General features: G+C 49.9%; 2 protein-coding genes across 2 annotated transcripts in view; one reads left to right on the plus strand and one right to left on the minus strand.

Annotated features, from left to right (window-relative positions):
- The window catches only part of SASS6 (SAS-6 centriolar assembly protein), a 28,016-nt gene extending 24,831 nt beyond the window's left edge, over nucleotides 1-3,185 (plus strand). Inside the window, exon 17 of the mRNA XM_066353481.1 lies at nucleotides 87-3,185. Coding sequence (XP_066209578.1) covers nucleotides 87-181 — 95 coding nt within the window. The 3' untranslated portion in view covers nucleotides 182-3,185. The remainder of the gene's footprint in view (nucleotides 1-86) is intronic.
- On the minus strand, nucleotides 2,412-27,941 carry MFSD14A (major facilitator superfamily domain containing 14A). Its single transcript, XM_066353492.1, has 12 exons — nucleotides 27,700-27,941; nucleotides 22,494-22,589; nucleotides 16,421-16,483; nucleotides 15,570-15,697; nucleotides 13,898-14,012; nucleotides 10,979-11,197; nucleotides 10,620-10,733; nucleotides 10,022-10,093; nucleotides 5,685-5,797; nucleotides 4,702-4,799; nucleotides 3,998-4,158; nucleotides 2,412-3,561 (listed from the first exon to the last, which is right to left on the minus strand). Exons 1-12 carry the CDS (start codon nucleotides 27,781-27,783, stop codon nucleotides 3,355-3,357), a joined length of 1,470 nt encoding a protein of 489 aa, XP_066209589.1. The 5' UTR covers nucleotides 27,784-27,941; the 3' UTR covers nucleotides 2,412-3,354.

The raw sequence follows: 27,941 nt of genomic DNA on the forward strand, positions 1-27,941 counted from the left end.
ATGTTTCGGACACAGGTGGTCAGTGTGGCTGCAGTGAGTGGGGAAGGCTGACTCGGGACACATGGTCTTTTCTGTCCCGTTTGCAGACCACCAGAAGGACAGCACGTTGGGAGCACTGCAGGCGTCCTCCAAACCGGCCGGGGCCCCTCCCGCCGCCTCGGCCTACTTCCCTGGGCAGTGACCAAGCCGTTAGTCCTGGCCGACCTCCAGGCGGTTTAGAGGGGTCAGTGGCCTGCCCAATGGCGGTGGGTCCTGTGGGTCTCTGAGCACGGCCGGCCGGCCCTGATGGTGGACAGCCGAGCGGAGCGGATTTGTACCGGGGACCAGAGAGACCAAGTCAGGGACCTTCTTTAGTTTGTGAACATGGTGTTTTACAGAACAGTAGTGAGAATTTTATTAAACTCATCCTTAGAAATGCTTACAAGTTCTAAGGCACGAGTTGATCTTTATAAGGGACTGTCTAATCACGACAACCTGGGGAAATTAACACTTTCCAGACATAATGGGAGACCAAAGAATGCTAATGATTCATTTTACCATTTCCATTGCTAATAAAAGTTTAAATTTGCCACCTAAGAATGATGAGGGAAGGTGATTATCTAAGATGTCTATTCTCGATGGTAATTGGTAATAAAGGGAAAAGTCCTCGGATTGAGTCCTTCAGAGCAAGTATTTTCCGAGGCACCTTTCAGTGAGCTGCCGAGTAGTCTGTGAAGTCATTCTGGTGGACTTACTGTAGAAGTGACTGTGTTTACACGACCAGATTGGGTGTCCAGTGCTCGTCACTGGAGCTGCAAAGCTTGTGGCCCTCATTGCTTCCTGAAAGTCCGTACCCACCCAGTTTCTCTCTTTCGGTTGGGATTGTATTAGTTTATGCAGTTAAACTTATGTTAATGGAATTTTGTTTTAAAAATTACTGTACAAAAGAACATCATGAAGACTCATTGTATTTTATAATTTCAAATGGGTTTATTTTAACGTTTGCTTAATAAAGTAGGCAAAATCAGTAACTGCTAGAAGTTAAAACTTTCTTTGTGTAAGTTTCAAGAGTAGGAAGTTTGGAAAAGAGTAGGTGATTTTTAAAAATTCACCCAGAATCACAGGGCCCATTTTTTTGTTGATAACCATCCAATCAAGAGTAGTCTTCTCTTAAGAAATCTCAATTTTATTTGCAGGTATTGCTAATGTTCATTTAATCTTTTAAGTTATTTTGAAGGACCATATTATACACACGAAGAGACATTTCAAGATAATGACATAGCAACAGTTCTGTGGTGAGACAGAATTTTTGCTAATTTTTTTAATGAGGGCATATTGAGTCTTATTCTGTGACACTGCTGGCAACTGCAAGGCGTCCTAAGCTGGGGAGTCTGTCACATTTAGTAACCACTGTTGGCAGTGACTTTTACATGTGGTTCTGTCCTCGTGTGTATATACTATACTGCTCATAAAAATTAGGAGATATTTCAAAATGAATATGAAGTGATAAAGCATTTGATTTTTCTTATTAAACAAGAACATTAGAAAAGCAAATAACAAATCAGAGAAAGTTGTTCGATTATGCAAGGGATGCAAAACCAACCTTGATTTCATTGGTGGAAATGCACCATACAAAAGGCGGAAAGTCCTGGAGGATCTGCCTGTCCCCGACCCCCTAATTTTTGTGAGCGGTGCGTACTGGGAAGAACACTTGGTTACAGCTGCTTGACCACACAAACCGCCTGGAAGCAGCCTCTGATTACAAAGCGTATATGGACAGCTTTGGATGGGACGGCGTACAGGCAGCTTTTGTTTTAAATAGAGCTATTCTTTTCTGTATCGACATGTGGAAAATGACCACTTCTAAGAGGGAGGTTAGAAATCACTTTGTATTAGTTGGACATGTACGGACTTCTGAGTGTGCTAAATCTTTGCTCTACCTCTTCAACATTGAGATTGTTCTGCAGTGTGAAGTGTACATGTGTTAGTAATCAAAACGTTGCATTTCATGTATTTCTTTGAGCTTGGTTAGTAAGTATTAATATTTTGGGAGAATATGTAAACAGTATATAAAAACAAAAAGGACCTACAACATCTCTTCTTAGAAAATTACTTTAACTTGTAGACTAAGTTTTCATTTTTTTTTTGTCTTCCTACAAGTGTATTTTATAGTGAGGGAAAATTAATGGACTCAAAGACAGAAAGTATAAAGCGTTGGTTTGTTTCTGTAATAATGATGGTAGCAAAACCAGAACAAGCCCTATAGGGAGGGAATCACAGATCAAGACTTTCTTTTTTTTAAAAAAATCATTAAAATATTTAATTTTATTAACAGAATATTTACATTTCTCTTAAGACCTTATTTAACCATAAATGAATGTTCCAAGTTTAAAAAGCATTAAGCAATAACCACACACAAGATGAAAACAGTGTAAACTATACAATACTTTATGTACAATTTTTACAAAGTAACACTTTTTTAAATAATATAACTGGACACAAAAATATACACTTTAGAGAAATTCACATCAGTAATTGTATAAAGCTCTCTTCTAGGGTCCTGAAAATTTAGGACAAACATTAGCTCTGTGAATAAAGTGTTACGGTGACAGTCCGGAAGGCCACTATATATATTTATCTACATACAGACATCACATGGGCATTTTCAAGGCTACCAGCTTGACTATCTAGGTTATGTATTCAAGTGTTGAGGTTATGATTATGCAAACGTTAAAAGAATAGTGGTGTGAGGAGCTGGGGGGCAGACCCGAGCCAGGGTTTCGAGTCAGAGGCCCTACACACCCCAACTTAATGGGACCTCACATGGTTGAGATCTGTTTAAAAACCAGTAGTGAAGAATGTTTCATTACTCCAGACCAGCTTGAAACATGATTGAGATTCAGTCCAGTCTAAGGGTTGTTTCAGTGCACACGGTTCACTCGCCATTTCTTAAGTGCATCTGCATTAAGGCTTTGAATTCCTGACCAAGACCTGACCACGATGGAGCCTGCCTTGAGGTTTCCCGGGGTTAAAAGCAAAAGGTCCGCACTGTCCTCCCTGCTGTCTGTCTGCGAGTCAGCTTAAGTAGCTCAAGCTCAACACCTGAAGGAAATGGCAGCAGAGACGTTGCTAGTATCTAAGAAGTCACATATATAGTTTTAATTAAAGGATGTGTATAAGAAAACAAACAGCTTAGTGGCAAGAAATTGGTGCTAAAAAACAAGTTTTCTTCTCAAAAGAAAGTGTAACATCTTTGGAAAGCTGTCCGGCTCTTTCCTCAGTTCCCATGAGTCCGTGCAGACACGCTGGCCACCGACAGTGCGCGGGGTGGAGTGGAATGTGCGTGGGCACTGCAGGGCGGCCGGCCGCGCCCGGTCACACGTTCGTGTCCTGGAGCAAGGGCTCCTTGGCCTCGCCCGGCGCCTGCGCACTGTGCGGGTGGCTGTGGCCGCCGCAGTGCTTTCTCCAGCTGCTGGACCGCAGGCTGAGGTTGGTGTGTTCCGGGATGAACAAGGCCACCAGCAGAGCCAGCAGCACCGAACAGGCTCCAAAGAGAAAAGGGGGCCCGGGGATGATGGAGTTCTGAGGAAGCAAGAGGGACAGTCAGGTTTCTCCCTGCACTCCCCGTTCGAGGTCGGAGGGCGTGATCGTCTCAGTGCCAGCAGCCGTGTGGCGCTCAGCGGGAAAACCAAGCAGCACGCTCACCACGGCAGCCAGACCAGTGACTATGTTTCGAGGGACACGGGTGGCAAACGAGGGCTGCTGTGATGTGAGAGGCAGCCCAAGCCGTGTCTCAGTTGGAATCCGCTGCCGACTCGGCTCAACGGGGACCAGGGAGTAAGCTATCTGCTGAGGTGATGTCGCCCTTCCCAGGCTGAACTGTCACGAGGGGAGTCTAGCACACGAGGACAGAGGTGCACAGTGGCCCCTCCAGGCCCGAGTCACACAGAGCCCCTGAGTTACGTGTCACTTGAGAGGGAAGACTGTCCCAGCACAGCCTTCGTCGGCGGAGACCTACCTGTTCCGAGTGGTGCTGCGGGCTGGCGTTGGTCCCCAGGTCTGTCCCTATGGGCAGCTCCTTCAGCTCCACGTGGAAGATGTAGAAGATGAAGCCGTAGAGCGCGGGCCCCAGCCCGTTGCACAGCCCCCGAATGCCCGTTATCATGCCCTGAACGACACCTGCGGTGAGGACAGGGGCGCTCAGTCCTCGCGGAGCTGTCCGCCCTGCCAGCAGTGCGACCACCAAAAGGCCCTGACGGCACGCAAAGCCTTGTGTTTCCCTGCACGGGGTCCCCACTTGGGACCAGACGTGAGTTCCCGAGAACGACTGACAGTGCGTCCCCAGAGTCCCCAGCCAGACCCAGACCCTTTCTTGAGATCTGTCGAGACGTTCCCAAATTTAAAATGTAGCTTGCTGCTTCCTCATTTATCACCAGATGGCCCACACTGCCACTCTTGTGACACCCCTTTATGACTAGATACCCTTTTCAAAGAACCATTAGCATTTCAAGAATTAGATGTTCCCACCACAGGGCATCAGGCTACAGAAATGTTTGCCATGTGTTATAGGTCACGGAACCATGAGGTTGTCACGGGCTACACGTGTCCCCCCACGTGTCCAGTGCACCAGAGCAAACACATGTCAGTGGGTGTGCGGTGGCCACAGAGTCCGGGCGAGCAGGGCTGGAGCCCTGTGCCGTTATCACGAGTCCCGGCACGCACCTTGCTGGTCGGCGTCGGCAGTCCGTGAGACGAGAGCGCTGACGGCAGGGAAGGTGATGCTGGACATGGCGGCCACGGCGCCCGCAGCCCACATCATCCTGCGGCAGAGGAACATGGCTCAGCCCCGAGGACGGTGCCCGCTGTCAGATGGCACTGCGTGACTGCTGCTGGGACAGTCACAGGTCCTGCGAAGCCTCCCCCCCCCCCCCCCGCCCCTATGGGGACAAGAACGCAGCATACAAATAGAAGGGACATGAACTGTTCCCAGGCCTGTGAAGCCAGTGACTCCTGCCAGGTCTCCACCAGGTCCCCACCGACTTCTGAATCAGTGTGGACACCACTAATTTGCTCAAAATCCAGATGCTCCTGGTCTTAGAAACATGTCTGTGAGCAACTCCTTGTGGAAGCTAGACTATAAAACAAGTGTCCACCAGACACCAAATCCAGGCAGACAGTGTGGACGGCTGGGTGGGCGTACAGGCCAGTGAACAGGACAGGTGGATGCTGGCGACCTCATACCCCACCCCATCCCCACCCCTCCCCGGGGGACCAGATGACTGGACTCTGAGACTTTGCTTTGCCATCGGGAATGGTCACTGACGTTACTCAACCTTTTCTTTTTAACCAGAAAAACAAAGCTAAAGAACACTTTCAGGGCCCAGCTGCCATGGGATTACAGGCTTTTTCATAACGACAAATTGAGAAATTAAATGCTCGTTAGCGACTCAAAGGCTCAATAATGTGATTCAGAAACCCAACCTGTGACTGAGCCTTTAAAATGCCAGCTTTCTGTGTTCGGGCCATCGTAGACCCTTGAAATACCCAGGGAGAGGTGTGATTATACAGTTCGCGAGGAAAAATGCACAGTAGGAAATTGAACTCTTAAGACTCGAGAAGCAAATCATTACAGTTACTGCCAATTATACCTCAAAGTGAAAAGCACACACCAACATTTTTAAGAAAATTAAAATAAGTATACGTACCATGGTTCTGAACCGAAGCCATACCACGCCAACTGTAGTATCTGAAATCCCAGGCCCAATAAAATGGTGTTCTTATTTCCAATCGATCTCATAAGTAAACTCAAGACTATAGTCTGGAAAAGAGACCAATATGGTTTGTCAGAATACAGTCAGTTTTTACAACTAAAAAGAAAACAATACTTGGTGACTTCTTTCAACCTGTAACAGAAGGTTATAGGTTACCTTTTCCCACATCATGGCTTGTCAGCAATAATTGCCCTGAATCTATCAGACCGTTAGTCCCGGCTGGAAGTGGGGATGACAGGCTCCGTGCTGAGAGACAGAGGCAGGGGACCGGGCAATGACACGGGGAAGGTGAGCTTTATCCAGTGCTTTCTCAGAAGGTACAACAGTGGGTCAGAGTGTTCTGACTAATGATTTGGAGGTCCCTATGAAGTAATAACTTTAAGAAGTTATAAGTCCAATCTACTCTGAAATGCTTATTCCCTCGACTGAAGAAAACCTAAATAGTACAGTCATATTTCCTTCACGTAAGTTAATGGACTGGTGACGCCCTGCCGCGTTCCAAACAGTGAGTCAGCTTACCACGTAGGTGCAGAGGGACAGTGTGATGTCCAAGGGCCTGGCCCGGCTGCACCTGTGGCCCCGGGCGAGTCACTCCCTGACTTGATCCCTTACAAAGTGGCAGCACCAGCAGCTACTTCAGAACTGCCATGTTCCCACCAAGGGCTCGCATTTGCCTGGCACCGGGCAGGCACTCAGTAAACACTATTATGAGCTGCTGGGTTTTCCTACCTTTTGTTCAATGCTAACAAATTCTGCAGTGATTTGGGGACATTGGAAAACATTTTTGCTATTCTAGTGAAGGTATCACATATACCACACAAGGCAGCTGCCAAGTCCAGCAAAGAAGAAATGAAATTAAGGAAATCACTGTTGATGACTGTTGACACTAAATGCACAATCACCAAGGTTAAAATTCTTTAAACCGAGATAGTCATTTAAGAAATTAATCAGATTTAATCATAATAAGCCAGAAAAAAGCAAAGGATTCTTAAAACAATTAGACTCATAGCTTTTTTTCCCAATTTCTCCCTTAAATCATCTGAGCCTAAGACTGAATTCAAGAGGGTGGGACCTGTTGGGTAGACTCTCCAACCACGACCACAGGGACCACGCAGAGGAAACGGTCAGCGAGGGGCACCCTCCCGCCAACGCGCACTCCCACTGGGGACACTGGTTTGTCTCCAAGGACACACCAGGCACGAACTCTCCTAAGTGTTCACGGAAAGCACGTCTGGTTTTGTGTGTCACAGTAGTCTCAGTAATAATGAACAAATGACTTAGTATATACTATGTATATAAAACAGAGGGGGAAACTGTAGTGTCCCTTAATTTGGTATAACTAGATTAGATGACTTATGACTTAACCAAGATGACACAGCTAATTAACAGTTAACGGACATCAGCTTTGGTCAGTCACTCAACAAACACTGCCAAGGTCCTACTATGGCCAATTCTCCTCGGTCCGAGGGCAGTGACCTATGCAGGTCAGCATACTGGTCAGTCGGCAGTCACCTCCCCATGGAGGGAAGATGGACACGAGCACGCTTATTTAAGGAGCGACTTCCAGGCTCTGGTGGCCACGAAGGAAACAGGGCAGTGTCTGGGGGGCAGGGTGCTCTGGGAGGGGGAGACCCCTGGGAGGGGAGGTACTCGGCACAGAGGACGGAGGACAAGGAGACTACGTCAAGTCTAAGATCAGGTCTAGAATTGATTCGTGTTGCAAAGTGGATCTGTTTAAAATTCCACTTTACAAAAACGACTGCTGGCTGGTGACGGCGCTGTGGGGAGACAGGTGGAGAGGTGTGGGACAGTGAGGAAGGCCACCATCAGCATGTGCTGGGGTGGAGGAGACGGAGACCCGGTGTTGGGCTGGGGGGTGGGTGTGTGAGGAGGACAGGGACCAAGGGTGACACCGAGTGCTGGCTCAACAAGACGGGTGATGCGCTGAAGGAGGGAGTGCGGGGGGGGGGGGGGGGGCGAGGCTGGCGCAGGTCAGTGTCCTGTCAGAGGAGCTCGTGCTGGCCATTGGGCTGGACGCTGCAGCAGCCGGTGAGACCACCAGCATGTGGAGTGCCCACTGAGAGCACCAGCTGCATGTGAGTGTTCCATTACTGCAAAGGTGACGGATTCTCGCCTGCTGGGCCCGGAGGGGGTGGGGCCGACCGCAAACGGGAGTGGAGGCCCCATGAGGCTGCCCTGGAAGGTGTGTCTGTCCGGAGTTACCAGAGCCAACGACTGGGGGGGGGGGGGACGGGACACTACACAGCCATATTTTCATATAAACCTCCCTAATTCTCACATGCTTACTACTGACTTTTCAAGTTTTGAAAACACCGTGGGAAAAAAGTGACCTCGAAGTTAGCCCTGCTGGGTGCTGACATGGTGCAGGTCGGGGACCCGGACAAATGCAGGCAACCCTGACCTCACGGTGCACGGAGACAAAGCCACCGGAAGTACCCAGGTAAGGTCTGCCCAACGGCAGAGCAACGCCCAAGTCACACGGGACTCAGAAGGGGGCACTGAGGAGGGAGGGAGGGGCGCAGACAGCAGAGGGCACGTGTGGCAGCGACAAGCAGCTGCTGGGCAGGAGGCTGGAGGACACCGGGACAGTCGCTCTCAACTGAGGGCTCCAGGTAAACAAGAATCCTCGGGGCTCCCTATTAGTGTCTACATGAACACTGCAGTTCATGTAATCACATCAAAAGGAAGTATCGGTCCACGCAGACTATATACTCCTCCTAGTCATGTTTGTGAACACCTGCTGATTTTCTTTTAAAAACATAACTTTACACCCCGAACTACGTTTCTAGGCAGGCCCGAGTGAAATGGACACTTGGTACCGTGCCTCTTCCTGGGCTGCAACCCTGGTGGGAACGGCCGCTGCCCAGCCCCCCTGCAGTCACAGACTGCCCTCCGTGCTGAGCGCTTGGGGACCGGCCCTCCTCGTGCCCCCGTCCAGGCGCCACCTGCCAAGCAGGGGTACTTCCTGACATCTCCAGGTTATCACTAGGTTAGTGCCACAGCGGGCACACGGGCAGCTCAGGATGGCGAGGCACTCGTGCCCTTAAGCTGCCAATCACTGTCGTGCACGTCCACCTGTTCTCCCACCTGAGACGGACACTGGCAAACCCGATCCCAGCACTATCTGAAAGAGATACACCGCAGCCGGCGTGGCCCTGGCCCGGACTGGAGGTCGGCTGCACCGCCCAGCTCGCCCGGGCGAGTCCGTCTGTCTCCCTTTGTGTTCTCTCGGTTACAGCCAGGCAGCGAGGTCCCCTGGGACGGAAGAGCCCTTTCCGGAGGGCCGGGAAGGGACGTGCAGTGTTCCCAGGGTCCATCTGGAGCCGGGAACAGCACTAAGTGCCGTGTGCATGCGTGGGCGGGGCGCGGAGGAGGCACGGCACAGAACTGAAATGCGAGGGTTATCGCCAAACCCACCCAAAACTCACAGGTGGTAACACCTGCAGGGAGCACCCCACTAAGACACGGGGGACTTTCAAGAGTCCAGCTGTTAAAGGGCTCTCCTTTCCCCTTTCTCCCAGCAAGCTGGGGAAGCGTGATTGTCGGCAAGGGCAACAAAGCCAAGCCAATGGGCCGGGAGTGGGACAAGTTCCCCCAGGGCTGGAATTCACTGTGGAGCGGACAGCTTGCAGAACAGGAAACCGCACCGCCTGAGAAAATGCAAACTCCCCCTCCTCAGACAGACTGCCCTCTCCCAACACCCCCCCCCCCCCCACTTCCTTCCTGTTTCTCCTGCGGGTCAGAGCGGAGCCACCCTGCCAGGCCCAGGACCGGTCCCTCCACCTCTCAGACTTCCTGTCCCTGGGCCCCGCCCTCACGCTGGGCAGTCCCCTGGTGTGACCGGGTCCCTGCTGCAGGGCGCCTGTCCTCCACCCGCCGTCTAGCTCCTCCCGGCCTCTCTGCTCCAGGGCCGTCTCGGATCAGCCGGCTGCCCGTCTCTCTCGACAGCCCCTGGGCCCCTAAGTCCCTGCTGTCTCCCCAGGGTCTGCCTCGTGGTCGAGAGTCCAGATCTGCTGAATGACAGTAAGAGAACAGAGTATAAAACTTCTTACTGTATACAGGCATACACCCTAGTGTCAGTCAATAAACCATCTGATTGATGCATGTCAGTCCCCAGAATCTGACCAACATTCGCCACCTAACAAAACTCGGTCTCCGCCCCTCCAGCCCACAGGCCCCATGCTGGGGAGCAACTCCACCGGGCTGCCAGCTGGGCCCACGGCCGCTCTCTGGACGCGAACGACACTCACCTGTGCAATAATGGACAGAATGCCCAGGACTGCTATAAACGCTGCAACACTCTCGGGTGAGAACTTCATTATCTAGGAGGTGTCCAGAGAAAGTGACATTAATCAATTTTAAAAAGCACAGCAAATACCACACTAACGCAGCGACTTGTACACGAACATTAACTGGGCCAGGAAAAAACCAAAATACCCATTTACAACCAAAGAACTCATCAGAGAAAGAATCTGGCTTTCACTAAGCCCAAAGTGGCAAGTGTTACCATGGAAAACGTGATACCCCAGTTAATTCAGGTTAAACAGGGCTAAATGCCTTCCTTTATACTAAACTGGAGACAGCTACCCAGCACCCAGTGTCCATTTTACCAGCAAGTATCTGTGCTCTGCCCAGGAGCCCCGAGCCTGCCCTGCGAAGGCTGGAGTCACCAGGACACTGACCGGGGGAAGCACCGTCACCTGGCAGACTCCTGTCTCCCTGCAGGGGAGCCGCTGAGCAGACTGCGCACCCCCAGAGGCCTGTGCGGTCCTAGCCGCGGCCACGCTCAGCGCTGCGCCCTCCAGTGCTGACGGGGACGGGACGGGACAGGGCCATGCGGCAGCTCACCTGCCGGAGGTACAGGAAGAAGCTGGAGTACTGGCCGGCCTCCGGGAGGTAGGACAGGAACACCGTGATGCAGATGAGCAGCACGATCGAGTCCTGGCCCACCTTCTTCAGGGACTGCAGCGAGAGGGATGCTGTGAGTGTCGCACACTCTGGACCCCGCGCGCGCGCACACACACACACACACACACACACACTCCTACGTGTCCTTAGTTTACGTCACCCCCCCCATACTGTGCCCAGAAGTATTTCAAAATGTTTTAAAAATCATTGAAATATTTTCCCCAAAGAACCACGCAAGCAAAACCTTCCTGCGCGAGTCCCCGCTCTGCATTCCCGCCCAAAGGGGAGGCCGGACTTGCCGCGAAGGGGTCGGCCTGTTCCCAGGAGATGGGTGCGCCCCAGGACGCCGGCCGCATTTTCTCTGGCAGCGACTCCGGCACGGCCACCAGGATGAAGCAGATGTCCAGCAGAGCGATCGCCGTGGCCAGGACCACCACCAGGCTGTCCCCGTACACCCGTCCCAGGTAGGCGCCGATGGCAGGGCTGATCACCAAGCTCGCAGCAAATGTTGCCGAAACCTGGAACACGCCGCGGGCAACTGTGAGGAGTCGGGAGGCTGGACGTCCCTCTGCCCTCCGCAGCTCCCTCCGCCTTCCCGCCGCCCCATGGCCGCCTCCTCCTCCTCCTCCTCCTTCCCGCTGCTCCTCCAGGACTCCCTTCTCTGCCTCCCCAGCCCTCTCCCTCAGGAAGAACCATCACCTGAACCGGAATCTAAGGAACAGCCTCCGAGAGGTGCTTGTTCAAATAAATTCTGCTGACTAACGCATGGGCAAAATGGATTAAAACAAAACCTAAACAGAAGGCTGGTGGAGCTGCGCACAGGCCAGCCGGGCGCTGTCCCTAGGACCCCCCACGTGCTTGGGGAAGTCCTGGGGGCTTAAAGCTAAGTGAATGTTTCCTCTGACACATATTTAAGGCCGGCTACAACAGAGCGCAGACCTGAGGTTTACCTCAGCGGCCAGCGGCCAGCCCGGGCAGCCCCTGCACGTGGCCATCCTGCTGGTGCCAGGGCCGGGGAGTGACAGGCGCCAGGCCCCTCTATCCATGTCTCTACAATGCTGGGGACGTCCTTTCCTCAAGCCAGGGACAGCCACAGGTCAGAGTGGAGAGGACAGGAGAAAACAGCCCCTGGCACCCTGGCCTGCCTGCTGGACAACACGGCCTGCGACCAGCAGCTGTGACTGCGGGACTGGAGAGCCCACGGCGTGCAGCCGTCGCAGAGAGGGCTGCTGGTGAGCGGGAGCCTGCGTGGTTGTCCCTCCACGTCTGTCCCTGCACCCCTGACTGTGGAGGGGCAGTGACAGGACACAGCAGAGCTCATTTCTAGCTGTTCATGAGTAACTGCTCAAGACAAGCAATTCCGTTTCCAAAGGTCAGTTATCTGCCAAGTACACACGACTGCAGTAACTGGAAACATCCAGCTGTCAGCCACTCAGCCCTCCGGTGAGGAGGCAGTGTATCCCATGCAGAGGAACAACGTGGCAATAGACACGGACGAGCCTCCCAAGACTGTGCTAAGTGCAAGAAGCCAGACACGAAGGGCCCCCTCCTGCGTTACTTCGTTGCTATGAAGAGCAGACTGCTGGGTGCCTGAGGTCGGGGTGAAGCGGGGCTGGTGACACTGGCCTCAGGGAACTTTCCGGGCTGATGAAAATGTGCCATAGCCAGACTGTGGTGCACTGTGTTCTGACAGCCCAGCAAATTCAGTACAGTGAGCTGCCGTCTCGGGGATGCCTGGGTGGGGAGGGGCGCAGGGACCGGAGGGCCGGTAGTGAGCAGCAGCCCCATCAGGGGCAGGGCAGGGAGTGTGGGGTCCCAGGGACGCGAGGGCCGGTGCTCCGGGCCATGTCCCTCCTCCAAGGGCAGGGCAGGGAGTGTGGGGTCCCAGGGACGCAAGGGCCGCTGCTCCAGGCCATGTCCCTCCTCCAAGGGCAGGGCAGGGAGTGTGGGGTCCCAGGGACGCAAGGGCCGGTGCTCCGGGCCATGTCCCTCCTCCACGGCGCTCCCAGGCGGCAGGGAAGTCTTTCTGGTCAGAGTGACAAGGACCACACAGATCACTGCTCCCCACCACCTGCACCCCCATTATCTGTAGAAGATTTAAGTTGATTTGGTAACAGATGCCTTTAATACATAAAGCTTCCAGGTTGAAAATGACTAGTTCTGAAGACCTGGCTTTGACAAATTACTTCAGCAAAAACAAAGTTTGGATTTTGTTTCTGGATCGTGGTCATGACTGCAGAACTATATATATTTATTCAACTTCACTGAACTAGACACATAAAGGATGAATTTCATGGCACGTAAATTATGTATCAATAAAGCTGTGAAAAAATCCTGGCTGCCATCAATTTCCTATTGTTCAGTTTCCAGGAGAATCTGAGACTATGCTCCAGCATGTCAGCAGTCTGTCTCAAACTCTAAAAAATGTTCTAAATCTACAACTGCAATCATTAGTTCTTTTTCTAAGGCTCCCACTTTGGGTATTTCCTGCCCTCCCCAAACCTCGCACTCCCATGGTCCTTTGCTGCCGTGTCCTTCGCATCAACGAGTGTCTCTCAGAAAACGAAGATGCGGCCTCACACACTCACTCAGTCGTCTATCACAAGATGCTTGTCCGTGTTTGCTGAGGCTCATCGCTGCTCTACTGGCTGGCTGTGTGTCCCTGTGCGGATTTAATTACTTAGTCCTAACCGACCGAACTGCAGTCCACTATTCAGTTTACCAAACAGCACCTGCGGCCTCAGCCAGCTGAAGGGGCTCTTGCACTTTAAGAGGTGTAAACCCACACAAGAGGCAAAACCAGAAGAGGAGAGAGGATGTGGGGCCCGCAAAGGCACAGAGAGACCTGCTGACCTCTGAGCGAGATGCCAGCCTGCTGGTTTTAGATTAGCCCTTAAATATTAGTAATTTTTAACTCATGACATATTAAATAACTCCCTAGTTTTAGTATTCTCTTCAGAAGAAGTTTAATATTATAAAAACACTACTGTAACTTCAAACCTGATGTGTGTGACTAACAAATGCTTACTGAATAGAAGTATCAGTATGTATACAGCTCTGTTCAAAACATGCTCAGTGCAGTCTGACGGGATGATTTCACGATGAAATGGGTTTTATGTGAAAAAGAAACCTTTGTCATGCAAAGACTTGCGCTCCTGTGTGCGATCATTAACCAAGGCGCTTCTCAGTAGAGACAAAGGCACCGAGCCGACACGTACCTGCCCGTAGGCCATGCTTCTCTCGTGCTCCTGGGTTATATCTGCCACATATGCAAACACCACGGAGAACGTCACCGCGAAAACCCCAGACACAGAAATGACAGCGAAGTACCACCTAGGACGGAAGGAGAGCCGACAGGAAACGGTGAGAACAGGTGTTACCTTAGCCCGCCGCCCCCGGGAAGGGATTAGAGCACCATGGCCCCTCCGCCAACAGGCCCCGGGTCAGACACTAGGAAGTACAGGGCAGGGGGGGCCCTCGACTACCACCTCGGCTCCATGCAGGAACACCAAGTGTCACATAATGGATTCTGGTTAGTCTTTACCAAACTGTTGAATTTTTAAGTGGCTTTGTTGTGTCTACTTAAAACAGCAACAAAGTCTATTTTAAATCAACCATACTGCCTCCCAGCAGCACTAGCACAAAAACAAAATTCAGTAAATAAAACTGAGGAACGCCTTACTCTATATTTACTTTCAGCCTATAGATAGAACTAGATGTCTTTCTGTAAATTAGCTTTTTAAATTTTGGCAAAACAAGTAACTCAGTCTTCACATAGAACACCTACGTGTTATGAACACTTGTACGGCATTGTTTATAGGTAACATTGACAACAGTTCCTGTAGAAAGTGAACAAAAGATAGTCTAAAAAGCTATCTGATTCCAAAACACACGCTGGGAATACAAAGTTTCTAGAGCCAAGCTGATGCTTAGTTTTTAAAATCACATGTGATCATTTGAACTTTCAAAACATCACTCCACCAGGACTTTGTCCTCACTGTTACTGGCACACTGCTTTCCACAGCAAGTGCTTTGTTTGTTCCCGAGATCCGGGCCATCATTTCTCTGTGTCACGAGCACACACTGAGGGTTTGGTCTTCTGGGCTGAGGGAGGCCTTATCCCACGTATGCGTGCGGCTTTTCTAGACACGCCACGGAAGGAGCCCCTCTACGAGGAACTGACCCACGTAAAACTCGGTGGAAAGAATGTGAGTCCGAGGGTGAACAAAGCCACCCTGAAGCTGGTTCCCACCTGGGAACCCTTCTCTGTGTGAGCTGTCCCTCCGTTCCACCCTGTCCTCAGTGAGGAGCCCTGCTGTCACCCGGCGGCAGGGAGCCCGCAGCATGTGGCTGCCGTCAGGGCCCAGCAGTGGGTGGGCAGAAGCCCTGCCGTCCCCCGAGAGGAAGGTGGAGCACTGCCCTCCGCGGGTCCTTCTGTCATGCCTCCTGGACAGCGAGGGGACAGCAGTGACAGCCGAGCAGACAGAAGTCCAGGCCTCTCTCACCAGGAGACAGAACTCGGTTTCCTTGACCATAAGCAACTATTACTTGGGCTTTACTGATACATCGCAAAATCTATTCCTAAGTCACACAGGTGATGATGATAGACTGTGTGTTTTTAACATTCTGCACAACAAAACAGAGGTGGCAACCGATCCAGTCCCTCAAATGCCGGTGACACTCGAGCTCTGAGGGCCACGGGCAGGCCGGCCGGCATCCACGCTCCCCGCAGAGTCTAGTCTGAGCCCTGCCTACCACGCGGCACCGGGACTGGTGGGGCCCTTGTGGCTGCGCCAGAGAACTAAGAATAAAACCAAAACCCACGGACAGGCCAGCCGGAAAGGGAAACACAGGAGGGAAGGCTGGACCCCGGCCGCCACGGCTGCGTACCAGGGGCTGATCTTCATCAGCGGGATCGGCGCGCACGTGAAGAACACGGTGAGCAGCAGGAAGGACTTCCGGCCCCAGACGTCGGAGAGCGCGCCGATCAGCGGGGCGCTCAGGAAGGACAGCAGGCCCTAGACGGGGCGGAGACAGCGCGGCGGGCACCGCGGTGAGCCAAACGGAGTCCTCTTACGGTGCAGAGACATTCCAAACAAGTTTGCTTCTAAAATAAGTGTATCACCAAACTTTACGTCCAGAACTGACTGCCTGTCTGTAATGTTTAATTTCCAGGACCGCCCAGGATTAACCTGCAGGGACTGGCTGTGTATTAAATAGGAAACGTCCCAACGGCTTCTCAACCCCCGTGACTCCCCATTAGCGATTCTGGAAAGGACAGCATGTTAATGATCTGTTTTCATATCCATCGCTATTTATTGGTTTATAAAATTTGTTGGTCAAATGAAATCAAGAGTAAAGAACACACAGACTAATCCAGACTGCCATTCTGATACAGTTGCTATTTCTGCGTTGCTGACACAGTTCTCTCTCCCTAACTTCTACTCGTGCTAGCACTGCAAGCTTTCCGATCCCGGAATAAACATGCCAGCACACGCAACACGGGACGGTCTGCCATGACATGTCATCATCACACAGCTGGTGATATCCGAGTCAAGTTATATTTAAAACTCAGTCAGTTTAGAAACTTAATTCCCCCAGATATGCTCTAACTATAAAATCTAACACAGGGGATTAGTCCACTAGCTAACCCGACCGGTAGAACTGCATGTGATGCCAGTATGTTAAGTGTATGGGTGTGCGCACACGTGTGCACGTACGTGTGTGCAGACTGAGCCTACCTTCACTCCTTGAATTAGGCCGTTCATCAGAAAGGTATGTTTAGGGAAGGTTTCATGTAGTACCTAAAGAATAAAAACAGAATAAAAATCACATGCTGCATTTTAGTTTCAGTAAAAGTTCTATATTACATTTTAAAACGTCCCTGTCATATAAATTGTCAGCCTTGTATGACCCTAAACATGTCAGTAAATAAATACTAAAACTACCAAACACCCATAGGGCATTTCCTCTGTCCCAAGGCACCGATCTGGGCACTTTGCACACGTTTTCTCTTTTAATTCCTCACGATGACCCTGTTAGAAACTGATATATACATGATCTGATGTCCATGGTCACACAGTGTCAGAACTGAGAGTGACCACCAGAAGCCAGGTCTGAAGGCCGTGTGCTGTAACCACTGGGCTCCCACGTGTAACTCACTGACGTGCAGCTACTAAGGTCATAAAGTAAGGAAACAAGTCCCAGCCTATGAAAACGTCTCACAAGTCCTCCTGCCCTTTCCAAGGCCTGGTGTCAAAGCAGGTGGCATCACGTGCTCACCAGGTAGCAGGTGAACCACGCGTGCCCGCTGGTTTAGAGAGCAGCTGGAGGAAGGGTCACAATAAACGCGAGTGGCAGCTACAACTGTCGAGCCTGCACGCAGGGGCTGTGCAGCCACACACTCCGAGGGCGGCACCATCCCCACGGCAGAGGCGGCCACGGCCCTGCCTGCCTAGGGCGTCCCTCCCTGCTGTGCCACCCGTCCCTCCACAGGACAGCAGAGACCGGCGACGGGGAGACGGGAAAGGTGCGGACTCCCCTTGTGCCCAATGTACCTCCTCACACCTTGAAGGGAAAGACCTTCAGAGGGGTTAGAACACCCCCCTTTCCAGTGACTCTACTTCTGCCATGAACCAGAACTTTCTCAACAATGAACTCAGACGTAAACATTCAGAAAATCAGAAATGAAGTGTTTCAAGAACAGCCTGACCTGTGGTGGCGCAGTGGATAAAGTGTCAACCTGGAACGCTGAGGTCGCCAGTTCTTGCCCGGTCAAGGCACATATGGGAGTTGATGCTTTCTGCTCCTCCCCCCTTCTCTCTCTCCCCCCTCTCCTCCCAACATGAATAAATAAAATCTTAAAAAAAAACAACCCTTAAACAATTCTGAGGGTAAAGTGTCCTTAAACTACTAAGTACCTCAGGCCCATCTCTGCAGCAAAGGACGGGAAGCCACTCACACAGGCGGCAGGAGGCCGGGGGCAGGTCCTGGCTGCACGAGGGACCACACTTAGCGGCCTGGCCCATCGGACAGTGGGCTAGTGTTTCTGGAACCACAGGTTGGTCAAGAAAGTGAAGTCACTTCTTAGCATGACAGACAGATCCTTAGACCTACTGTCATTAACTCTCTTTATCTAAAATGTTATTTAAGCAAATCAGTGATCACTGACGGAACACTCATACAGTCCTAACCTCCCCAAGTGCCAGACTTAGTTCTTCAAAGTGCTTTTCGGTGTAAAATTCTTCTCTGTCGTTAACTTAAATCCCCTTGCTGGTGGCGACTCCCCTGTCCTCCCTGGCAGCCCCCCTTAGATCTCAGCCTCTGTTCTTTGTATTCCGTGAGAGCGCAGCGCTCTCTGAGCTCTTCGGCTTTAATCAAAGATAACTGCAACCACACGAAGTAAAAAATAAAAGTTATTAGTTTTCCATTTATTTTACATACTAAAAGCTATCCTAAATCCAAAACCAAACATTTATAATTAATATGTCCTTTAAAAAAATGTTTTTTATTTATTGATTTTTACAGAGAGGGGGGGTGGTGAAACAAGAAGTATCAACTCATAGCTGCTTCACTTTAGCTGTTCATTGACTGCTTCTCATATGTGCCTTGACCAGGCAAGCCCAGGGTTTTGAACCGGCGACCTCAGCGTTTCAGGTCGACGCTTTATCCACTGCACCACCACAGGTCAGGCTAATGTCTTAAGACTGGTCTGGTTATCTGTTAAATGAATTAACTCAAAAAAAATCTTTGCAATTTAAAATGCTGACACTTAAACTATACATTTTGATAGTTACGAAAGAGGTAGTTAACACACACACACACACACACACACACACACAGTGAATTATACCCTCACCCTCCTTTCCCCTTTAAATGACCGTTATGCTCTGCCTCTCCGGCAGGCACCCTTCATAATCAGTTTCAAAACACGTAAGACAAAAATAGAATGTTTAAAGGTTAACAGACTTAAACCAGATCAAAGTGCTCTGCCTGGTGCCTTCTACCCTGAGGTCGGCCTCTGCTCGCAGCCCAGCACGCCGGCTGAAAACAAGGCTGCCAGCAAGGTCAACAACAACTCAAACCAAGCAAAGAGCTCAAAACTCAGTCCTTCCAAAAAACCACTTCTGAAAACTACAGGCCTGAGCCTGCCCCTGGGCACTGATCCCGACAGGACAGGCTGCGGGGAGGTCTGTGGAAACCACCGTGCAGAGATCATGGGCACTGGCCTCCACAGCCGGTCGTCCTGCTGGGGCAGGGCCAGCCTGCCCCTGGGCACTGATCCCCACAGGACAGGCTGCGGGGAGGTCTGTGGAAACCACCGTGCAGAGATCATGGGCACTGGCCTCCACAGCCGGTCGTCCTGCTGGGGCAGGGCCAGCCTGCCCCGAGGCCGGCTCCGTCACCTCACGCTGTTCCCAGCAGCCTGGGGGTGGGAAGTCTGTCCTTACACACTGCCTGTCGCTGAGGTTCACGGCACGCATTCCTCGTGCCTCTCTAACTATAGAGAAAGCATTATGTATTTTATAGAGAGAGGAACACAGACACACAGACTGATACGTGTTCCCTTGCACAACCGTGCTGCTCCAGTGCCCAGGGGCCCCTGAGCCCGAGCGCCCAGGGCCCAAGCCTGCAGCACGCAGCCCCACCGAGGCTCCGCCTGGACCCTGCCCACCCAGGCTTTCCCCACCACACACGAGGAAATGAGGGCAGAAACAGCCATCATTTAAAAACGTGTAAAAGCTAGGAAAACAGAATTGTGCGCTTACTATTCACTAGTATTTCACTTTTCAGAGAGGATGTTTGAATTTAAAAATACAATCAAGTAAAAATGAAAAAAGAGAGTCAGGCTGAGGTACCAAGGACAGCTCTCCCTGGTAACTGTAACTTCCCACTGTGCCATTTTAAATTCAAGTATAAAGAACCAATGGGCGGCCTAGCGTGCGGAGGACCCGGGTTCGATTCCCGGCCAGGGCACACAGGAGAAGCGCCCATTTGCTTCTCCACCCCTCCACCGCACCTTCCTCTCTGTCTCTCTCTTCCCCTCCCGCAGCCAAGGCTCCATTGGAGCAAAGATGGCCCGGGCGCTGGGGATGGCTCTGTGGCCTCTGCCCCAGGCGCTAGAGTGGCTCTGGTTGCAACATGGCGACGCCCAGGATGGGGCAGAGCGTCGCCCCTGGTGGGCGTGCCGGGTGGATCCCGGTCGGGCGCATGCGGGAGTCTGTCTGACTGTCTCTCCCTGTTTCCAGCTTCAGAAAAATGAAAAAAAAAAAAAAAAAGAAAAAAAAAAAAAGAACCAATGGGGCCTGGCTGGTGGCACAGTGGATAGGGCACTGTTCCAGAGTGCCAAGGTCACCAGCTCAATCCCAGGGTCACCAACTGGATCCAAGGGTGCTGGCTCAACCCCGAGGTCGCCCTCGAGCCCAGCCCAGGCATTATAAGATGCAATCAACAGCACACCTAGGTGGAACAAGTTGATGCCTCTCTCTCTCTCTCTCTCTCTCTCCCCCCCCTTCACCCTTGCTTCCTCTCTCTCAAAAACAAACAAACAAAACACAAAAAATTAAAAGAACAAAGAGGAATTAAGAGTAACTGTTACAACCCCCATGGGGGGAGTCTTGCTATAAATCAAATAATTGGCAATAATGTTACAGCAATTATTCAAAAAAATGCAGTCATACCGGCCAAAAAAGGAAACATTAAGTCCCTTTCATTTTCCTGACCAGAACTGAATTTTAAAAAGTAAAAAAGAGAGAAAAATCAAAGGTAGGTACTATCCATTTTTTAATTGACAGAAATAAGAACATACTAAGCACAAAGTTAGTTTTCCCATGTTTACAAAAGCTGAACTAATAAATAGGTCTTTATGTTTAAGAACTGAATTCCTTCCTTGTCTTAAAAAGAACAGTTTCCCTTTGTCCAGATAAGAATAAAAATATTAAAGTTAGACAAAAATTTGACTGACGTATCTAAAAAATAGAAACTAGAAGCAAACTTTAAAAATGGCTATACACACTTCAGACCTCGATGACAGAATGTGGAACACAGGAGCTTTTCTGATGGCTTGCTAACAATTTACCCAACATTTTCATCTCTCTCCTAAGGCTAGTGTTGGGCTGCCCATGCCCCCAGCTCCCTGGACACGGTGCCACTCCCGATCGCCTTCCTTGAGTTCGGGCGCTGGGCCAGGGCGGGCCTGGGCTCAAACGCCAGCACTGCAGGTCACCATCAAAGTAGCAGGCAAGTGGCTATCTCTTCCAAACCGTAGTTTTCTCATCTGTACTGTGTCTACTACCTCACCACTCAAAGGCGGTTCTGAGGATGAAAGGAATAATGCATTCCAGTGCTCAGGGCTGTGCCAGGACCCATGCGACCCACGATGATGTGAACACACACGGACTGTTGACTGTTACGAAGCTCAGAACTTCAAACCACAGGACCATGAGCCGCTGGACAGATTTACACGCTGCACTGGCAGATTATAGACACGCGGACTGCAACACCAGGCAAGCTCGCATAGAAGTGTGTGACCAGGCACCCAGGCAGCCTGACACTGGGTTGTTACAATATAATGAAGTTGCAAATGTCATAATGAACTTGCATCATCTGAAGAAGTTCCACATCAGTGTACCTGGGACTGTGAAAGCAGGAAATGTGTCAATTCACGTTTAAAAAATCCCGATCAGAAATTATTAAACTAAAAAAAGATCAATTTTAAAAGCATGCTTTTATTTACTTTGAAAATCCTTTTTTGTAAAGCTGATGACCCACTGCAGGTAAACGAGCTGCTGACAGCCCCTACCCAATACACACCCTCACCAGCCTTCCCACAGATGCCCGCAGAGACCTGGCACTGCTCGGGGTCCTCGCCCAGCCCAGTGTGGGGTTAGTGCAGAAGGAACGGCATGTCTGAGGCTGTCTTTTCTCCTCAGCCTTGTTCTGGCAGCACCCTGCATGTGCCCTGTTTATTCCAAGTCCCTGTCAGGGGCACTGTATATAGACACAGTAATGATTATATGGTCATATAATAATATGCCGAGAAATAGGGAACATGATTTTTTTTACAGAGAGAGAGGGGGACAGATAGGGACAGACGTGAGAAGCATCAATTCTTTGTGTGCCACTTAGTTGTTCCATTGATTGCGTTCTCATATGTGCCTTGACCGGGGGGGGGGGGGGTACAGCAGAGTGAGTGACCCCTTGCTCAAGCTAGTGACCTTGGGCTCAAGCTAGCGACCATGAGGTCATGTCTAGGATCCCATGCTCAAGCTGGTGACACTGCGCTCAAGCCAGCAATCTCAGGGTTTTGAACCTGGATCCTCTGTGTCCCAGTCCGATGCTCTATCCACTGCGCCACCGCCTGGTCAGGCAGGGAACGTGATTTTCTTAGAATACTTCAATCTACTTAATATGATCATTCAATTTATTTATAAGCCTTTCCGAAAGCCTTTTATGTGTAACAACGAACAAGCTCATGAAAACATAGAGAGTATATTTCCTTAACATTCTGGTTTTTTTGGGATCTGGTAAGCTGCACATTTACCCCAATCATACCTTTTAAGAGAAAGACTTCTCCTTCCTTCTAGCTCCATGGAGGGTGAGCTGCTACTTGACCACGTCCACCTGCCCACACCCTCCCAACCAGTGCGGGGGACAGAGGCTAGATGGACGATGCAAGCAGTACAGGACAGGACGGAGGGGCTGCCTCTATGAGTGGGAGAATTAGCCCCACATGGAAATGAAGAAGGCCTGTCTTTCCCCCCACCCTGACACTGTGGAAAAAGAGACTTTGAATAAGTTAAAGAGATTACTTACCACCAACGTGGGTGCTGTCAATAATCCCCAAGCAAAAAATTCCAGAAAGATGACGATTACCGCGTGATAGACACTAGGAGAACCTATTCCTTGAGGCTAAAAAAAAAAAAAAAAATACAGATTTTTAAAAAGTTAACAGTGCACAAAATCAGAGATATCAGGACTAAAAATCTGCTTCTCTAGTCCTATTTCATTTTCCTCAATTTTAGTTTTTTCAGGTGGTACTTCCAACAAAGTAACTCATGACTTGCTCTCTATCTAGTTTTAAAGTCATTTTACCAAATCACATGTGAAATGCTGTATGCTGTTCAATCCATCAGAGGTGCAGTCCCAAACTGTATTCACAAAACAAAGGTCATATTAAAAAAACAGACTTTAAAAAACCCGTAAGGAAAATTCTGTTTTTGATAATACAAATATAACCCTTTGGCTCAGCCTCTAACAGGAATGCTTAGGAACGATCTGTTAATATGTGATAATCTAACAAGAGACTGGGGACTTCATCAAACGAAAAAGTTTTTGCACAACAAAGAAACATTAACAAAATGCAAAGACTGCCTGTTGAATGGAAGATGTTCACTAACGATATATCCGACAAGGAGTTACTATCCAAATACGCACGAGACTAATGCAACTCCACACCAAAAAAACAGTCGATTAAAAACTGGGCTAAGGCCTGACCTGTGGTGGCGCAGTGGATAAAGCGTTGACCTGGAAATGCTGAGGTCGCCGGTTCGAAACCCTGGGCTTACCTGGTCAAGGCACATATGGGAGTTGATGCTTCCAGCTCCTCCCCCTGTCTCTCTCTCCTCTCTCTCTCTCTCTCTGACTCTCTCTCTCTCCTCTCTAAAATGAATAAATAATAAAAAAATAAAAAAAATAAAAAAAACTGGGCTAAGGCCTGAACAGACACTTCTCCGAAGAGGACACACGAAAGCCAGCAGACATATGAAAAGATCTGAGGGTGCAGAGTAAAACCACAATGAGATATCACGTCATACCTGTCAGAAAGACCATCAAAGACACATCAACAAACAAGAGCTGGCAAGGATGTGGAAAAAGGGAACCCTCATGCTGTTGGTGGGAATGCACCACGGAAAATGAAACTGAGGGTCTTCAAAAAATTAAAAATAAGAACTACCATATGACCCAACAATTCCACTTCTGGGTGTCTATCCAAAGAAATCCAAAACATTAATTCAAAAAGATATATGCACCCCGATGTTCACTGTAGCACTATTTACAATAGCCAAGATCTGAAGCAACCTGTGTCCATCAACAGACAAATTGATAAGGAAGAAGCATGTGTACACACACACACACACACAATATTACACAGCCATAAAACAGAATGAAACCTTACCATTTGTGACAATATAAATGGACCTAGAGGGAATACACTTAGTGAAATAAATCAGACAGAGAAAGACAAATACCATATGATTTTGCTTATTTTAGAATCTAAAACACTAAATAAACACACAAAACAAATAAATGCACTACACAGAGAACTGATGGGAGCGGGGCTAGGGGACTGGGGAAAAAAAGACTAGAGGGATAAAGAAATACAAACTGCCAGTTACAAAGACTGGCGGGGATGTGAGTACAGCAGAGGGAATACAGTCAATAATATTGTTAACACCTATGTAAGGTGGCAGATGAGGACTAATTACTCCTTGTGGTGAGCATTTCGCAAGGCATATGAATATCCAATCCCCACCTTGGTCACCTGAAACTAACCCCCCCACACACACACAAAAAACAAAGTATTCATTTGTCCTAAATGATCCACACTAAGTAACAGATATGTCGAAATGTTACATCCATTAAGATGAACTAAAAGCTGTTATTTCTAGATATGGGTACTTCAAAAAGCAAATTCATGATAATGTTAATGTCATAGTATTTCATCAGTGAAATGGTATAGAACAGATTAAATAATAGTTACTGACTTTAACCTGTGGAATTATTCCCTAGTGAATTATGTTGTTTTCGAAGTTAACAACCATTTTTAAACTTTTGAGAAGTATGGACCACTTTGGAAGTCTCCCTAGAAAAATGTCAAAGAAAACTATGCAAACAACCTCAGGGTGAACAGGCCCAAGAAAAGAGCTCCTGACACACAGGGTGGGCGAACGTAGGTTTACAGCTGTGAGTATGCACAATAGTTCATTCTTGTAGTTATTCTTGTGTTATTTTCCATATGAACAACTGTAAAACTACTTCTGCCCTGCTCTGCAGAACCACACAAGTTCACGTCATTTACCTTAACCGTGTACTACTCAAAGACAACCCACAGGCTTGCCTCACCCTGGCTCCAGAGCCAGCTGAAACAGAATTTCGAGAAAAGAAAAACATTTAGCAACTTATGATGGCCTGGTTCATTTGGAAGTGTCCTCTTCTTTCAACTGTTAAAAACTATAATAAATCTGTCCTAACTTTTAGACAAACCATTAACAACTCTTTTATTTTTATCATGTTGATAAACGTTAAGATGAGCTGGTCAGGCTTACAAAGATGTCATTAGCAGAAGAATGAAGCCAAATCATTTTATTAACATTGTTGAACACTAACAAAAAAGACGGGAGGGGTCAGCTCGGCGCCACTGGGCAGGAATGTGAGCCACTGTCCAGAGCCTGACCTATGCGACCGTCAGCCTCAGACCCTGGACCCTGAATGAATCCACCTGCTGGTGAAACACACACACACACACACACACACACACACACACACACACACATACAGGAAGAACAGAGCACCATCAAATGGCAATTTTACTCCGTTTCTTGAAAATGTTCCTATTGGTGGTAGTCTGACCAATTATAAGTAGAAAGGCTAAAAGGCAAAACGTCATTTTAAGATCATGTGTGTGACTTCATAAAAGTTTTAGAGTTTCTTTTTCACTTACGGCTAGAGTGGATTAAAATACAAACCATGCAAAAATTTACCCTGACGTAGAAATATAAACATCCCAGTTATATACAGGAACAAATAAAATTACAACAAAAACCATCTAGGAATGTGTTAGCACACACATTTTTAAATGTGCTTTTTACCACTTTAAATTCACATACCCAAGCACTACACAGGGTTCCAAGCATAAATAAAGCCTCTATTCTAAAGAGGTGTCCAGATTGCAACATAAGATGGTAAAGGAGAACATCCCCCACTCACAGCCCTCCAGAAAGTTTTCATTTATTCTCTGTGCCTGTTTAAAAACATTGCTGGTGTAAAAATTGTATTGTGTCCAAAAGCAAGCTATGAATTCACAATTTTGATAAACAACAAGATAAAAAATAATCTCACAGGGTTTGCGATGAAAGCATCTGTTAAGTGAATCAAACCCCCAAAGAGGAAACAAAACTGAAATGGACAAGAAAAAGGAAGGTGTTCCTTTTTTTTTTTTTTTTTTTTTTTTTTTTTTTTTTTTTTTTCATTTTTCTGAAGCTGGAAACAGGGAGAGACAGTTAGACAGACTCCCGCATGCGCCCGACCGGGATCCACCCGGCACGCCCACCAGGGGCGGTGCTCTGCCCCCCAGGGGGCGATGCTCTGCCCATCCTGGGCGTCGCCATATTGCGACCAGAGCCACTCTAGCGCCTGAGGCAGAGGCCACAGAGCCATGCCCAGCGCCCGGGCCGTCTTTGCTCCAATGGAGCCTTGGCTACGGGAGGGGAAGAGAGAGACAGAGAGGAAAGCGCGGCGGAGGGGTGGAGAAGCAAATGGGCGCTTCTCCTATGTGCCCTGGCCGGGAATCGAACCCGGGTCCTCCGCACGCTAGGCCGACGCTCTACCGCTGAGCCAACCGGCCAGGGCTGGAAGGTGTTCCTTAATCACAGCTTCATTCTTAACTTCTACAAATCTGATCTTACATATTACTTGCTTTATAAAAGTCAGGCCTGTGCTGCTTGCATATGTAGATTTTACTAAGTCCCTGTTGGTTGACAGGTCAGCCAGTACACTTTTAAAGCTATTTCTCTTTCTACATGGGGTGTGCTTGTTTTTTTTTTGTTTTTTTTTACCACATTGGTCAGAAGAGCCAGGCCTTCCTACCCACACCTGATTTAATCAAAGTCATGCTTTAATTAACCAAGCACAACAAAAAAGATCTTATGACTTGAATTACAGTTTCCTCTACCACCAAATGTCAACTCTATGACATCTAAGAAATCTGACAGTTAACCAAAAGCACATACTGAAATTGTTACACGTTTCCCAAGCTATCTAAATTTTAGCATATAGACTGAGCCGTGTTCTGAAATGTCAAAAAAAAAAAAAAAAAAAGTTATTTCAAACGAATTCAGCAAATCTGCCGTGGTGGCTTACTCAACTGATAGAGGCTGCCACAAAATGTTACCAAAGATGGGGTAAAAGGAGCATTTCTGCACACTTCCCGGCAAACTGAAACACGAATTTCCCCCTTCTCGTTCTGCTTCGGAACGGAGTTATCAAAGAGGGCGAGCAAGACCGGAAAGCGTAGCAAACGGAGAAATGACAGCCTCCAAGCGTCTGGGCGAGTGGTTCTCAATTAAAAACCCTACGTCCCCTGCTGGTTAACTACAGCGCGCTGCGTAAAGTTTACTGTGATGACAAAACTGTTTCTAAAAAGCAAAACTTTCTCGCCCTCGATCTGTCTTCCTTTCCAGGTGTCCCCCTCCGGTCCTCGGGCCGTGGTCGGTCCTAGAGCTTTTTACACGGAGACCCACAAGGTGCTCTGAGAACAGCAGGGGCTGCTGTGCCAGCCTAGGCCTGGGGTCCGCGCCGCGGTGCGCGGGGACGCGGGGGTGCGGGGAGCCGCCCGGCCCGCCGGCGAGGGCGGACCCCAGCCCCGGGGACGAGCGGGCGCACGGGCCCCGCGCGGGGCCGCGCCAGGTGCCGCGGAGGAGCAGCATATGGAGAGCGGCGGCGCTGTCCCGGGCGCGCGGGCCCGGGTCCCCTGCACCCGCGGGGGCGCACGTGCGCCAGGCCCGGCCCCCGGGGCCCGGGGCCGCGGTCAGCAGGTGCGGCGAGGCCGGCGGCTCCTCCCCGAGCGAGCGCGGGCCCCGGAGGCCGCAGGCCGGGCCGGGTAGGGAAGCCCACGGAGCCGGGACCGGGAGCGAGACGGCGGCCCCGCGGCGGGCGGGCGGACCGGCGGCCACTCCAGGCGGCGGCGCGGGGCCGGAGGGGCGGCTGGGCCCGGGGGGCGCCCGGCGGGCACCGCGCTCACCGTGCCTCCGTCCTTAATGATGATCTTCTTGGCCAGCATGATACTGCGGTTCGCGGCCCGTTTCTTTTTCTTCCCCTGGGTCATTTTACCATCGTCGAGTCCTGGCGCCGCTGCAGCCACTCCGGGGCGGCCGGCCCCCGCGGCGAGTGCCGTCCCGCCACTACTGCCGGGCCGAGCCGCTCGGGATGCCTGCCGCCATCTTCAGGGCCCGGCCTGCCTCGGGCGGCGCGTCACATCGTGCG

The sequence above is a fragment of the Saccopteryx leptura genome, chromosome 11 (assembly GCF_036850995.1).
Source record: "Saccopteryx leptura isolate mSacLep1 chromosome 11, mSacLep1_pri_phased_curated, whole genome shotgun sequence".
In the NCBI taxonomy this organism is placed as follows: Eukaryota; Metazoa; Chordata; class Mammalia; order Chiroptera; family Emballonuridae; genus Saccopteryx; species Saccopteryx leptura.

Coding starts and splice junctions, on each gene's coding strand:
- MFSD14A (XM_066353492.1), bottom strand. CDS start 27,783: ATGACCCAGGGGAAGAAAAAGAAACGGGCCGCGAACCGCAGTATCATG. Junction 14,013..15,569: donor CTGATGAAGATCAGCCCCTG/GTACGCAGCCGT, acceptor CTTCCGTCCTAG/GTGGTACTTCGCTGTCATTT. Junction 4,159..4,701: donor TGCCGACGCCGACCAGCAAG/GTGCGTGCCGGG, acceptor TCCTCACCGCAG/GTGTCGTTCAGGGCATGATA.